This window comes from Heterodontus francisci, chromosome 7, assembly GCF_036365525.1.
Source record: "Heterodontus francisci isolate sHetFra1 chromosome 7, sHetFra1.hap1, whole genome shotgun sequence".
Classification (NCBI taxonomy): Eukaryota; Metazoa; Chordata; class Chondrichthyes; order Heterodontiformes; family Heterodontidae; genus Heterodontus; species Heterodontus francisci.
The window spans coordinates 79728158-79741221 of NC_090377.1; the positions used below are offsets into that span (position 1 = coordinate 79728158).

Consider the following 13064-nt stretch of genomic DNA (forward strand, 5'->3'; position numbering starts at 1 on the left):
ATTCTGCTCGTGTTGATGCGCGGGTGGCCTTTCTGCTTGGAATGATGCAACTTCTTTGGTCGGAGTCTAACCTTGCTGCACACCAGGGAGTGGTCGGTGTCGCAGTCCGCACTGTGGAAGCTGCGTGTGATTTGAACACTGTTTAAGGCAGCTCGCCTTGTGAAAATGAGGTCTAGCTGGTGCCAACGACGCGATCTTGGGTGCCTCCAAGAAACCTGGTGACAGGATTTAGTGTGAAAGAACGAGTTGGTGATGCAGAGGTTATGATAGGTACACAGCTCAAGCAGTCTCTGCCCGTTCTCATTCATCCTTCCAACGCCATAGCGCCCAAGGCAGGAGGGCCATGAATCATGGTCGGCCCCAACCCTGGCATTAAAGTCCCCCAGCAGGAATAGGTGTTCGGTGTTGGGGATGCTGCTAATGATGTTACGGAGTTCCTCGTAGAACTGATCTTTAGCTTCAGGTGGGGAGCAGAGTGTTGGAGCATAGATGCCGAGTAGGTGTACTGGACCAGAGGTGGTGAGCAGTCGGATGGACAGTATGCGTTCCGAGCCATTTGAGGGAGGCTCTATCATGCTGAGCAAGGAGTTTCTGATGGCGAAGCCCACTCCATGCTGTCTTGGTTCTTCAGGATCCCTGCCCTGCCAGAAGAAGGTGTAGTCTTGCTCTGCTGGAGATCCACTCGCGGGGAGGTGCGTCTCCTGAAGTGCTGCAATGTCTACATTGAGTCTACTGAGCTCGTTGTTAATGATGGCGGTCTTCCGAGAATCGTTGATTTGTGTAAGGTCTTCCGACAGGCCAGGACACATAGTTCTGACGTTCCAGCTTGCAAAGCGAAGGGCTGGTACCTTCTTTCCTTTTTTCGTGTTGTTTGGTGCAGTGTTTCAGTCCGCCTTTCGGGCAATGACCCTGAGCTCCAAGCACCCATTGAAGCAGGTAGACTGTGGCGGGACAGAACCTTATTGACCGGGGGCTGCCGGTTTGAGGCGGGCGGTAGCTGTCCAGTGAGGTGCGATGACCTCTCCCACAGACAAAGGCAACCCGTGGCGCCCAGTTTCTACGCCAATTTATCTGGACTTATAACCCGTAACTGCTGCCTTCCGTGTTGTTTCAGTCGCTGTGAGGCAACTGTGGAGTGACCTCTCCATGGCGCATGCCTAGGCGAATTTATGGAGGTTGAGAGTTGCTCAGTCGTCAAAACCCCCCTCAGCCTTTCTGGTGGGGTCCAAAGGAGTGCAGAGCACGATGTTTGGCACCAGTATGGCTCCAGGAACTGCCGGAAACATGCCAAAGGTGACACATGAATGCCTACGGGGTTCCGCTCCGGATTTTCTGTTAGGGTTTACTCCCTTAGCCTTGGTCTCTCCCGAGACGCCCACAAGGCAGTGGGGTTGTTAGGGAATTTACACAGGTGTAGGATGATGCCGGTGGGAGGAGGGGGTGCGAGGGGGAGGGGTGGAGGGAAGGGGGCTGTAAGGGGGTGGGGGGGGGGGTGCAGGGGAAAGATGGTGCGAGGGGGGTGGTGGGACGGGGTTGTGAGGGGGTGAGCTGAGAGAGTGGAGCAGGGAAGGGGAAGGGTCGAAGGGGAAGGGGGGGAAAAGCGGGTGCAGGTAATAAGCCATTTCCTCAGTTCCCACCATCGACGTCTGGAAAGCTCATCCGTGTCCTTCGGGAGGTGAAGCATCTTTTGGCAGACTTACAAAGGTGACTATATTCACTAAGGGTTTTTTGATGTGGTTTATATAAAGGCATACAGCATTGACGACAGTGCGCTGCAGATGCTCTCCGAGCCATCTCCCGCGGGCACTTTGAAGTTGCGGCCGAGGAGCCGTTCGTGGATTTTTGGGTGTTCGGGGCACCTTTACAAGGCTTCCCTAGGGTTCCGCTGCTCCTTCTTCTCTTCAATGGACTTACCGCACGCCGTGGCCGCGGACACTCTGGGCGGTGAAGACAGCAGGATCGGAGATCGAAGTATCCCCAGCTGTACTTTTCAGTTTCATCCGGATCAATTTCGTTGAGAAAACAAAGAGCAGGAGTGGCTGGGGGAGGGCAGTGGGCCCAGGTAACATAAACTAAACTTGTTAGCTTTTAGTTAGGGCTAAAATGAACTGATTTAAAGAGCCAGGGGAGTTTAAACAGTTTAAGAGGGTAGATTGGGGGAGAAAACACTAAGAATGGGAGCAGATGGCCATGGATAGAGTTGAACAGCAAGGGAGCTTCCATCTTGCTTCATATGGAACACTGGAGCAGGCCAAAGACACAAATGCTGGCATGACAGCAGGGTGGAGTGTTGAAATGGCAAGCAACCAGAAGCTCGGGGTCATGCTTTCGGACTGAGAGGAGGTGTTCAGCAAAGCGGTCACCCAATCTGCGTTTGGTCTCCCCAATGTAGAGGAGACCGCATTGTGAGTGGCTAATACAGTATACTAAATTGAAAGTAGTACAAATAAATCGCTGCTTCACCTGCAAGGAGTGTTTGGGGCCTTGGATAGTGAGGAGAGAGGAGGTAAAAGGGCAGGTATTACACCTCCTGCGATTGCATGGAAAGGTGGAACCTTTATGATATATGATCAATGATCATCAGAGCAGATGATGCAGCCTTCCACAACAGCGCCTCTGATTCGTCTTCCTTTTTCCTCAACCAAGGATTTCCCCCCACTGTGGTTGACAGGGCCTTCAACCGTGTCCGGCCCATTTCCTGCACCTCTGCCCTCATGCCTTCCCCTCCCTCCCAGTACAGCGACAGGGTTCCCCTTGTCCTCGCTTTCCACCCCACCAGCCTCCACATCCAGAGGATCATCCTCCGCCATCTCCAGCGTGATGTCACCACCAAACACATCTTCCCCTCCCATCAGCATTCCGAAGGGATCATTCCCTCTGCGACACCCTGTTCCACTCCTCCATTACCCCAACACCTCGTCCCCTTCCCATGGCACTTTCCCATGCAACCGCAGGAGGTATAATACCTGCCCTTTTACCTCCTCTCTCACTATTCAAGGCCCCAAACTATCCTTTCAGGTGAAGTAGTGATTTATTTGTACTTCTTTCAATTTAGTATACTGTATTAGCTGCTCAGAATGCGGTCCAAATTCTATTCTTCCTAAATGAAACCAACTTAAATGTCAGTAAATAATGGATTTATGCACATTCTAATCTTGGCTCGCATCCTGCACTGTGGGTGTACCTACACAAGGACTGCAGTGGTTCAAGGCAGCAGCTCACCACCACCTTCTCAAGGGCAGTTAGGGATGGGCAATAAATGCTGACCTTGCATTCCATGCTGGAATTCACAAAAATCTTTTCATTAATGTAGGATAGAGTTTATAGCAAGGCTGTCTAATCGTTCCGCATGAGGGGCCACATTACAAATTCTGTCCTACATAGGGGGCTGGTGAGCAAATTTCAGAAGAATAAAGGTATGGAAATTTATTTTACTATCAAAACAAAAAAATGTGCATTTTTGTGAACAAGCTTTAAATGAGACGAATTTATTAATTTACGATGTTGAACACTGATTTAGTGAGGTAACTGGCATTATTTTTGCTTGCACAAGTAGTCAGCGTCTGCCCGCCCACTTGATGTATCGATGCAGAGTATTCCAGATAGATGTCCATCTGTCAGGAGTGATTGTGATCTGTCTCCCTTCTCTCCACCTGTCTGTCTGTCTCTCTCTCTCCCCTCCCTACCCCCACCTCTGTCTCTCTCTGCCCAGCTTCCCACTCTCTCCGCCCAGCTCTCCACTCTCTCCATCTCACCCTCCATCTCTGGCTTTCCTTCTCTCCTCTTCTCACTGGCCTAGGCCACAAGCCTTGGACTCACCTTCACTTTAAACAGCATGCTGACCATGATACCGTCTCCATCGTGACCCGCTCCACTCATTAACCTCCTGGGTCGCATCATTATGCAGTGCTCTCTGGGGGTCGTAGTCCTAGATTACGGTTCTGTCCATAGGGACCAGGGCGCAAGGGGCTACACTTCCCAGCAGGCACTCACTCAGCGAAAACAGCAGGGGCGGCCGATAGTCAGTCATAGAAATCTTTGGCGGGCCGGAAGAAATTTCTCATATTTGAAACAAAGAAACGGCCGAAGGCAAAAACCGCGCAGCAAGGAGGAGGAACGGCCGAGTACAGTTTACATCCACAGGCCAGATGGAAACCTTTGGCAAGCTGGATGTTGGCCCGTGGGCTGTGTGTTGGGCAACCCTGGTTTATAGTCTTTGTAAATTAATTCACACACAATTATTTTATAATCACTGTTTAAGTCTATAGTCTAAACTGCAAATACTACCCCATTCAGAACTATGGTAATGCCTCAATTGGACTTTACATATAATATTAATGATTCATACCTGTTGCAACAAATTTTTCTACCGTGCAAATCATTGTAAATTCTTTCTTGTGAGCAGGGCCTGTTTCTTCGGCAATGGTGTAATCTGGAAGTCGCCATCCTTTCCGCACAACCAATTCCTAGTAAACCATATGTTAGTAATCTTACTGTACAATTCTCAGAAACCTTGAACTAGCTGCTACTGTAATGAGTTACTGAATATAATAAGAACATAATAGGAGGAGTAAGCCCTTTGAGCCTGTTCCACCATTCAATATGACCAAGGCTGATCTTGTACCTCAATCCCACCTTTCAACACTATCCCCATATCCCTTAATTTCCCTTCGAATCCAAAAATCTATCAATCTGTCTTGAATATGTTCAATGACAGAGCATCCACAACCCTCAGGGGTTAAAAAAAAGTCAAGGTTCCACAAATCTTTGAGTGAAGAAATTTCTCATCTAAATCCTAAACAACTCCTTATTCCAAAACTGTGACCCCTAGTTCTAGTTCCTCAGCCATCCAGCATCTACCCGTCAAGTCCTTTAAGAGTTTGATAGCTTTCAATGAGATTACCTTTCATTCTTCTAAATTTCAGGAATAGAGTTGCAGTCTACTCAATCTCTCCTCATAGGACAATCCTCTGATCCCAGAAATTAGTCTAGTGAAGCTTTGTTGCACTCCCTCAAAGGCAAGTCTATCCTGCCTTAGATAAGTAGTCCAAAACTGTACACAGTGCTCCAAGTGGGGTCTCACACAGGCCCTATATAATTGCAGTAAGACTTCTTCACTCTTATTATTTAATCCTTTTGTTATACTTACATACCATTTGCTTTCCTAATTTCTTGCTGTTACCTGCCTGTTAACTGTCTGTGATTCATGTGCAAGGACACCCAGGTCCCAGTGAATATCAACATTTCCCAGTCTCGCACCATTTAAATAATATTCTGCTTCTCTATTTTCTTTCCAAAGTAGATAACTTCACCTTCCCCACATTATATCCCATATGCCATGTTCTTGCTCACTCAATTTGTTTATATCCCTTTGCAGCCTCTTTGTGTCCTCCGCACAGCTTATTTTCCCACCTAACTTTGCTTTGTCAGCAAACTTGGATACATTACACTCAGCCCCCTCATCTAAGTCATCGATACAGATTGTAAATAACTGAGCTCCTTGTGGTACCCGATAGTTACAGCCTGTCAACATGAAAATTGCTGCTCTGTTTTCTGTCCATTAACTGATCCTCAATCCATACTAATATATTACCCCCAATCCCAGGAGCCCTAACTTTGAGTAATAACCTCTTGTGTGGTGCCTTATCGAATACTTTTTGAAAATCCAAATACACCACACCCACCTTATCAATCCTGCTAGTTAAAACCTCAAAAAGAACTCAGACTGGTTAAACACAATTTCCCTTCCGAATCCATGTTGACTCTGTCTAATTTCATTGTGATTCACTTAAGTGCTCTGGTACCACAACCGTAATAATGGATTCTAGCATTTTCCCTACTACTGATGTCAGGCTAACTGGCCTATAGTTCCCTGGTTTCTCCTGCCCTCCTTTCTTGAATAGTGGAGTTACATTAGCTACCTTCCCCTGCTTGAGGACTGTTCCAGAATCTAGGGAATTCTGGAACATCAAAACCAACGTATCCACTATCTCTGTAGTTACCTCTTAATATCCTAAAATGCAGTCCATCAAGTCCAGATGAGCGGTTAACTTTATGTCCCATTAATTTCTCCAGCACTATTTCTTTACTAATGATAATATCCCCAAGTTCCTCATTTCTACTAGACCTTTGGTTCCGCACTATTTCAGGAATTTTTTTGTGCCTTTTATCATGAAGTCAGATACAAAAGTATTTGTTTAATGTCTCTTCCACTTCCTTATTCCCCATCACAATTTCTCCTATCTTTGCCTATAAACTAACACACGTTTACTTTCATTCATCTCTTCCTTTTTACATACCAATAGAAACTTCCAAACTGTTTTTATGGGTTGAATTTTCGATGGGATGGAGAGGCAGGGACTGGAGGCAAACAAGCCCGCAATTCCCCACTACCAGCTGGCATGCCAGCCTGTCACCATGGTCCTGCCTCCGGGCCTCCAGGCAACTTTCATTGATCCAGGCAACCTGGATCAGGTTGGGTGGGGTGCCAACTACCTGCCCACCAACGGGAGGTAGCCAATTAAATTGCCCCATTGAGAGCAACTGTCAGAAGCTGTCTGCAGGCCCCTTGCTGAAGCCAAAGCCCAACCAATGAATTGAGGCAGCCTTTCAGCAGCAGACCATGGGGGGGGGGGGAGGCCATTGATGCCTCACTGAATTTAACTATCCCACCTTGCCACCAGCTGCGACTGCCAGAGGGCCAAAACTGTAACTGTAGGCTGTCCTGTGGAAGGATTCCCACTCCACAATGAGGGTCTGGCAGCTGTGGCCACTTTTTATTTTTAACCATTGCAAAATTCTTCACAGGGCGCCTCCATCTTGAGACACCATCCTGTTCCCCTATCTACATCAGCAGCTCTCACCTCTGACAACGAGGCTGCCAATCTTTCAGTGCTGGAGAGCCTCCTATTGGCTCTCCAGCCTCGGGAGCCCATTTAATTAGCTGACTCCTCGAAAGTCATCCTCTGGGACCCAGTGCCAGCATTTGTGGGTTCCTCATCTGCATTTCCTCCCAACGCGGATCGGGACCGGGGAATGAAAATTCAGCCCTACATCCTTTGCTAGGCTAATCTCAAATTCTATTCTCTCTATCAATTTCTTGGTCATCCTTTGGTGAATTCTAAAATCATCCCATCCTCAGGCTTACTATTCTTTTTGGCAACTTTATAAGCCTCTTCCTTTAATATTAAATTTCTCTTGGTTGAACTACTTTTCCTATGGGGGTTTTTATTTTTCAAGGGAATGTATATTTGTTGCAAATTATGAAATAATTACTTAAATGTTTGTCATTTCTTATCTACCATGATATCTTTTAATCTAGTTTTCCAATCTATCTTAGCCAACTCGCCCCTCATACCTACCTAGTTTGCTTTATTCAGATTTAAGACCCTAGTTTTAGACTTGACTAAAACCCAATTCAATACAAAATTCTATCACATTGCAATCACTATTACCTACAGCCTCCTTTACTACAAGGTTATTAATTAACCCTTTCTCATTGCACAATACTAGGTCTAAAATAGACTGTTCCCTAGCTGGTTCCTCAACATACTGATCTAGAAAACTATTTTGTATACATTCCCTAAAGTTGTTCTCCACATTATGACTGCAAATTTGGTTTGTCTAGTCTATGTGATAATTAAAGTCACCTATTACTATCACTCGTTATATGCACCTTTAATTTCCTGATTTATATTATGTCTGACACTACAATTGCTGTAATAATTACAAATGAAAAAACACAAAAAAAAGTGTTCATAGTGCAAACAGATTACAATTAAAACAGCAGATTAAATGAAAGAAAGAGGACTATCCTCATCTCACCTGAAGTGTACCAATAGGGTTGGGAGGATTTTGTGGCTGCTTTGAGGAAGTAATGGGTTCTGAATTTGGCAAAGCATAGCTGAAAAGAGAGTAACTGATATATGTATTTCATAAAACACCCAGTCCAGAAATAAAGCATTAATGTACTTCATTTCTTTTTTAAACACGTTGATCTCTTGTACTGTTAAAAGCAAAAACACTTCAATGAATAGAAATGAGCTCTGCATTTGGTCAGGTGTTAACTATATAGTAAATGTGCAAATTAAACATCAAAAAGGTTTATGAAATCAAGTTGCCTTCTCACCTTATGCCATCACATACACAGTCTTGCAGAGTATCTCCATTCAGAACATTAAGAACAGCTGCTGCTGCTTTGTGTTTTGCAGCCTTCTTGCTTTGACCCTGACCTACAACCATGGAAATACCAATTATCTACTTGGGATAGAAACATTTGACTACTGTAAAAAAAAAAAATACATGCAATATTTAATGTGGATATTATACTAAAAATACACACCATTGAAACACATATTAGAATATATCCATCTATTCTGTTTGCAATGGATGTGGAGGAAGCCCATACCTTATTTTTCTTTCACCTTCAATGGACTCTAAATGCCAGCCAGGATTTATGCAAACCAAGAAGCAATGTGGGTTCTTAATATTACGTTACTTTTTAGTTTGCCCAATGTTTGTAGTAGTACAATTAGTCAGACCAGCCATCTACATTGCTTCTACACCATTTGCAAGTGATGGGAATCTTTTGTTTCTTTACTTGTCCCCTTACCACCCACTTTGGCCCTGCACCACCAACTCTTGTCATTTAATCTCTCCTGTCTTTCATCTATCACAGACATTCCCTTTTGTTCTTCTTCCAGTCTCCCCATTTCACCTGCTTAAAATCTATTACATTTCTAACTTTTCCCAGTTCTGATGAAAGGTTTCTGACATAAAACGTTAATCTGTTTCTCTCACCACAGATGCTGCCTGACCTGTTGAGTATTCCCAGCATTTTGTGTTTTTATTTCAGATTTCCAACATCTGCAGTATTTTGCTTTTGTTTTGTATTAAGAATATGTTTATCATGCTGCTGAGGGTAGGTTAGAGGACACATTACTTTTTAAACACAGGAGCATACCACATAACATACAATGTTTAAAAATATATATCTTTGAAGGGCATATGGTGCAATAGATAAGAGACAGTCATGGCAGCAGTACTTTTTTTTGGTGGAATGAGATTTTCTTTTTGCAGAGCAGAATCATGCGGTGCAGAAGTTTGGTAGTGAACAAACAACCCAGATATCACTAGTTCAAAGAAAAACAGAAAGTGCTAGAAATACTCAGTACGTCAGGCAGCATTGTGGAGGGAAAAAACAGTTAATGTTTCAGGTTTGTAACCTTTCATCAGAACTGTCAAACTTTAGAAATGCAAAAGGTATTGAGCAAGTGAAAGGGGGAGGGGAGTAGAAGAACAAAAGGGACGGTCGGTAATAGGGTAGAGGGCAGAACAGATCAAATGACAAAAGGTTTCATAGAAACACAGGAGTGGGAGTATGCCATTCAGCCCATCGAGCCTGCTCTCCCATTCAATAGGATCATGGCTGATCATCCATTTCAATGCCCTTTTCCCACACTATCCTCATATCCCCTTATGTCAATCTCTGCTTTAAACATACTCAATGACTGAGCTTCCACAGCCCTCTGCGGTAGAGAATTCCAAACATTCACAACCCTCTGAGTAAAGAAATTTCTCCTCATCTCTGTGCTAAGTGGCTTCCCCCTTATTTTGAAATTGTGCCCCTGGTTCTAGACTCCCCAACCAGGGAAAACACCTTACTTTTTAAAATTGAATTTTTAAATTCCACAAGCTGCCTTGGTGGGATTTGAACCTATGTCCCCAGGGCATTTGCCTGGCCCTCTGGATTAGTAGTCCAGTGACATTACCACTATGCCACCGTCTTGCCCATGGTACAAAGCCAAAGGGGGTGGTAATGGGACAAGAGACAAAAGATGCGTCTGGATGAAGTGTGAATGGCAGCAAAGCCACCAAACACAGTAAAGGGATTAAAGGAAGAAACAAGAGGGAGTGGGAAAATTAACCATCAAAAAAAAAACACAAAGAAACAAACAAATGAGGGCAGAGGTTATAATCTAAAATTATTGAACTCAATATTGAGTCCGGAAGACTGTAAAGTGCCTAATCAAAAGATGAGGTGCTGTTCCTCAAGCTGGTGTTGCACTACAATGGAACACTACCAAGTCCTACTCACCCATTACCCTGTCCTTGCTGAACTACATTGGTTCCTGATCCCTTCAAAGCCTCCAATTTAAAATAGTCACCCTCTCTTTTAAATTCCTTTATAGCTTTGCCCCTTCTCATCGGATATTTCCTCCATTCTTATAATCCCCAATGTACTCATGTTCCTCCACGTTTAGTAGAGTATAGCAAATAAGGCAGATGAGCTGAGGGCACAGATAGACACGTGGCAGAATGATATCATAGCTATTACAAAAACATGGCTTAAGGAGGGACAGAAATGGCAGCTCAACGTTCCTCGTTACCAGATTTTCAGATGTGATAGGGAGGGGGATAAGAAAGGAGGGGGAGTGGCAATTTTGGCTAATGAAACTATTACAGCTGTGAGGAGCGATGATATGTTGGTAGGTTCATCAAATGAGGCCATATGGATTGAGCTAAGGAACAAAAAAAGGGGCAATCACACTGCTGGGAGTGTACTATAGACCCCCAAACAGTCAGAGGGAGATAGAAGAGCAGATATGTTGGCAAATCTCTGAGAAGTGCAAGGACAATAGGGCAGTAATAGTAGGGGATTTTAACTACCCCAATATTAACTGGGATAGCTTTAGTGTGAAAGGAATTGAGGGAGCAGAATTCTTGAGGTGCATTCAGGAGAATTGTTTTGCCCCCGTATGTAGCAAGTCCAACAAGAGAGGGCAAAGTTTTAGGAAATGAAGATGGGCAGGTAGAAGGGGTGGCAGTGGGAGAGTACTTTGGTGATAGTGATCATAATTCAGTCAGTTTTAACTATGGAAAAGGACAGAGATAGAGCAGGAGTTAGAGTTCCCAACTGGGGCAAGGCCAATTTTACTAAACTGAGGAGTGATTTAGCAAAAGTGGACTGGAAACAGTTACTTGAAGGTATATCAGTGTCAGAACAGTGGGAGGCATTCAAAGGGGAGATTCAAGGGGTTCAAAGTAAACATGTTCCCACAAGAAAAAGGGTGAGACAGCCAAATCTAGAGCCCCACTGATGGCAAGGAGCCTACAGTAAAGTGTGGCTACCTGACCTGAACCCGACCAGACCTGACGACATGTGTCAGGTTTGGGTTTGGTCGGGTCTCTCTTCCAGGTTCAGCATTCGGACTTGGATCAGGTCGGGCTGGACGTGGACAGTGCTGCCTTGCTCCGGGAGGTAATCTTCAAATGAAGATTCAGGACGTCAAGGCGGGATAAGTGCATTCTGCAGTAAAGCCTGGTTACCTGACCAAACCCGACTACATGTGTCGGGTTCGGGTTGGGTCTGGCATTTAAAAAAAATTAAAAGGACTCAGGCCCGGGTCAGGTTGGCTTTTGTCGGGTTGGGTTTTAATTTTATACCCGAGCCAGGCTTTAGCCTACAGGGTAAGATAAGGCAGAAAAGGAAAGCTTATGTCTGACACCTAGAACTCAATACTACAGAAAGCCGAGAGTATAGAAAGCGAAGGGGTGAAATCAAAAAGGAAATTAGGAAAGCAAAGAGAGGACATGAAAGAATATTGGCAAGCAAAATCAAGGTGAACCCAAAGATGTTTTATCAATACATTAACAGTAAGAGGATTACCAAGGAGAGAGTAGGGCTCATAAAAGACCAAAAAGGTAACCTATGTGTAGGGGTGGAAGATGTATGGTTCTTAATGAATACTTTGCATCTGTCTTCACAAAAGAGGGGGACGATGCAGATATTGTAGTTAAGGAGGAGGAGTGTGAAGTATTGGATGTGATCAACATAGGAAGATAAGGAGTATTAATGGGATTAGCATCCTTGAAAGTTGATAAATCACCAGGGCCAGATGAAATGTACCCAAGGCTGTTAAAAGAAGCAAGAGAGGAAACATGAGACGGTCTGACCATCATTTTCCAGCCCTCACTGGATACAGGTGTGGTGCCGGAAGATTGGAGAACTGCTAACGTTGTACCTCTGTTTAAAAAGGGAGCGAAGGATAGACCAAATAATTACAGACCAGTCAGTCTAACCCCAGTAGTGGGCAAATTATTGGAATCTATTCTGAGACAGAATAAACTGTCAGTCACTTAGAAAGGTACAGGTTAATCAAGGATCGTCAGCATGGGTCTGTTATGGGAAGATCTTGTTTGACCAACTTGATCGAATTTTTTGAAGTAACAAGGAAGATAGATGAGGGTAGTGCAGTTGTTGTGATCAACATGGATTTTAGCAAGGCTATTGACAAGGTCCCACATGGCGACTGGCTAAAAAAATAAAATCCCATGGGATCCAAGGAAATGCAGCAAGGTGGATATAAAATTGACTCAGTGGCAGGCAACAAAGGGTAATTGTTGACGGGTGTTTTTGCGACTGGAGGGTTGTTTCCAGTGGTGTTCCGCAGGGCTCAGTACTGGGTCCCCTGCTTTTTGTGGTATACATTAACGATTTGAATGTAAATGTAGGGTGCATGATCAAGAAGTTTGCAGATGACACAAAGACTGGCCATATGGTAGATAGCGAGGAGGATAGCTGTAGGCTGCAGGAAGATAATGATGGTCTGGTCAGATAGGCAGAAAATGGCAAATGGAACTCAACCCAGAGACGTGTGAGGTGATGCATTTGGAGAGGTCAAACAAGGCAAAGGAATACACGATTAATGGGAAAATACTGAGAAGTGTAGAGAAAGTGAGGGACCTTGGAGTCAATATCCACAGATCCCTGAAGGTAGCAGGACAGGTCGATAGTGTGGTTAAGGCGGCATATGGGATCCTTTTCTTTATTAGCCGAGGTATAGAATACAAGAGCAGGGAGGTTATGCTGGAACTGTATAACTCATTGATTAGGCCACAACTTGAGTACTGTGTGCAGTTCTAGTCACCTCATTACAGAAAGGATGTAATTGCACTAGAAAGGGTACAGAGGAGATTTACAAGGATGTTGCCAGGACTGGAAAAATGCAGCTATGACGAAAGATTGGTTAGACTGGTGTTGTTCTCCTCGGAACAGAGAAGGC

General features: G+C 44.6%; 1 protein-coding gene across 1 annotated transcript in view; it reads right to left on the minus strand.

The window, feature by feature from the left end:
- The window catches only part of LOC137372104 (interferon-inducible double-stranded RNA-dependent protein kinase activator A homolog A-like), a 34391-nt gene that overhangs the window by 12026 nt on the left and 9301 nt on the right, over positions 1 to 13064 (minus strand). Inside the window, exons 3-5 of the mRNA XM_068035515.1 lie at positions 8129 to 8231; positions 7825 to 7903; positions 4349 to 4466 (exon numbers count right to left, since the gene is read on the minus strand). Coding sequence (XP_067891616.1) covers positions 4349 to 4466; positions 7825 to 7903; positions 8129 to 8231 — 300 coding nt within the window. The remainder of the gene's footprint in view (positions 1 to 4348; positions 4467 to 7824; positions 7904 to 8128; positions 8232 to 13064) is intronic.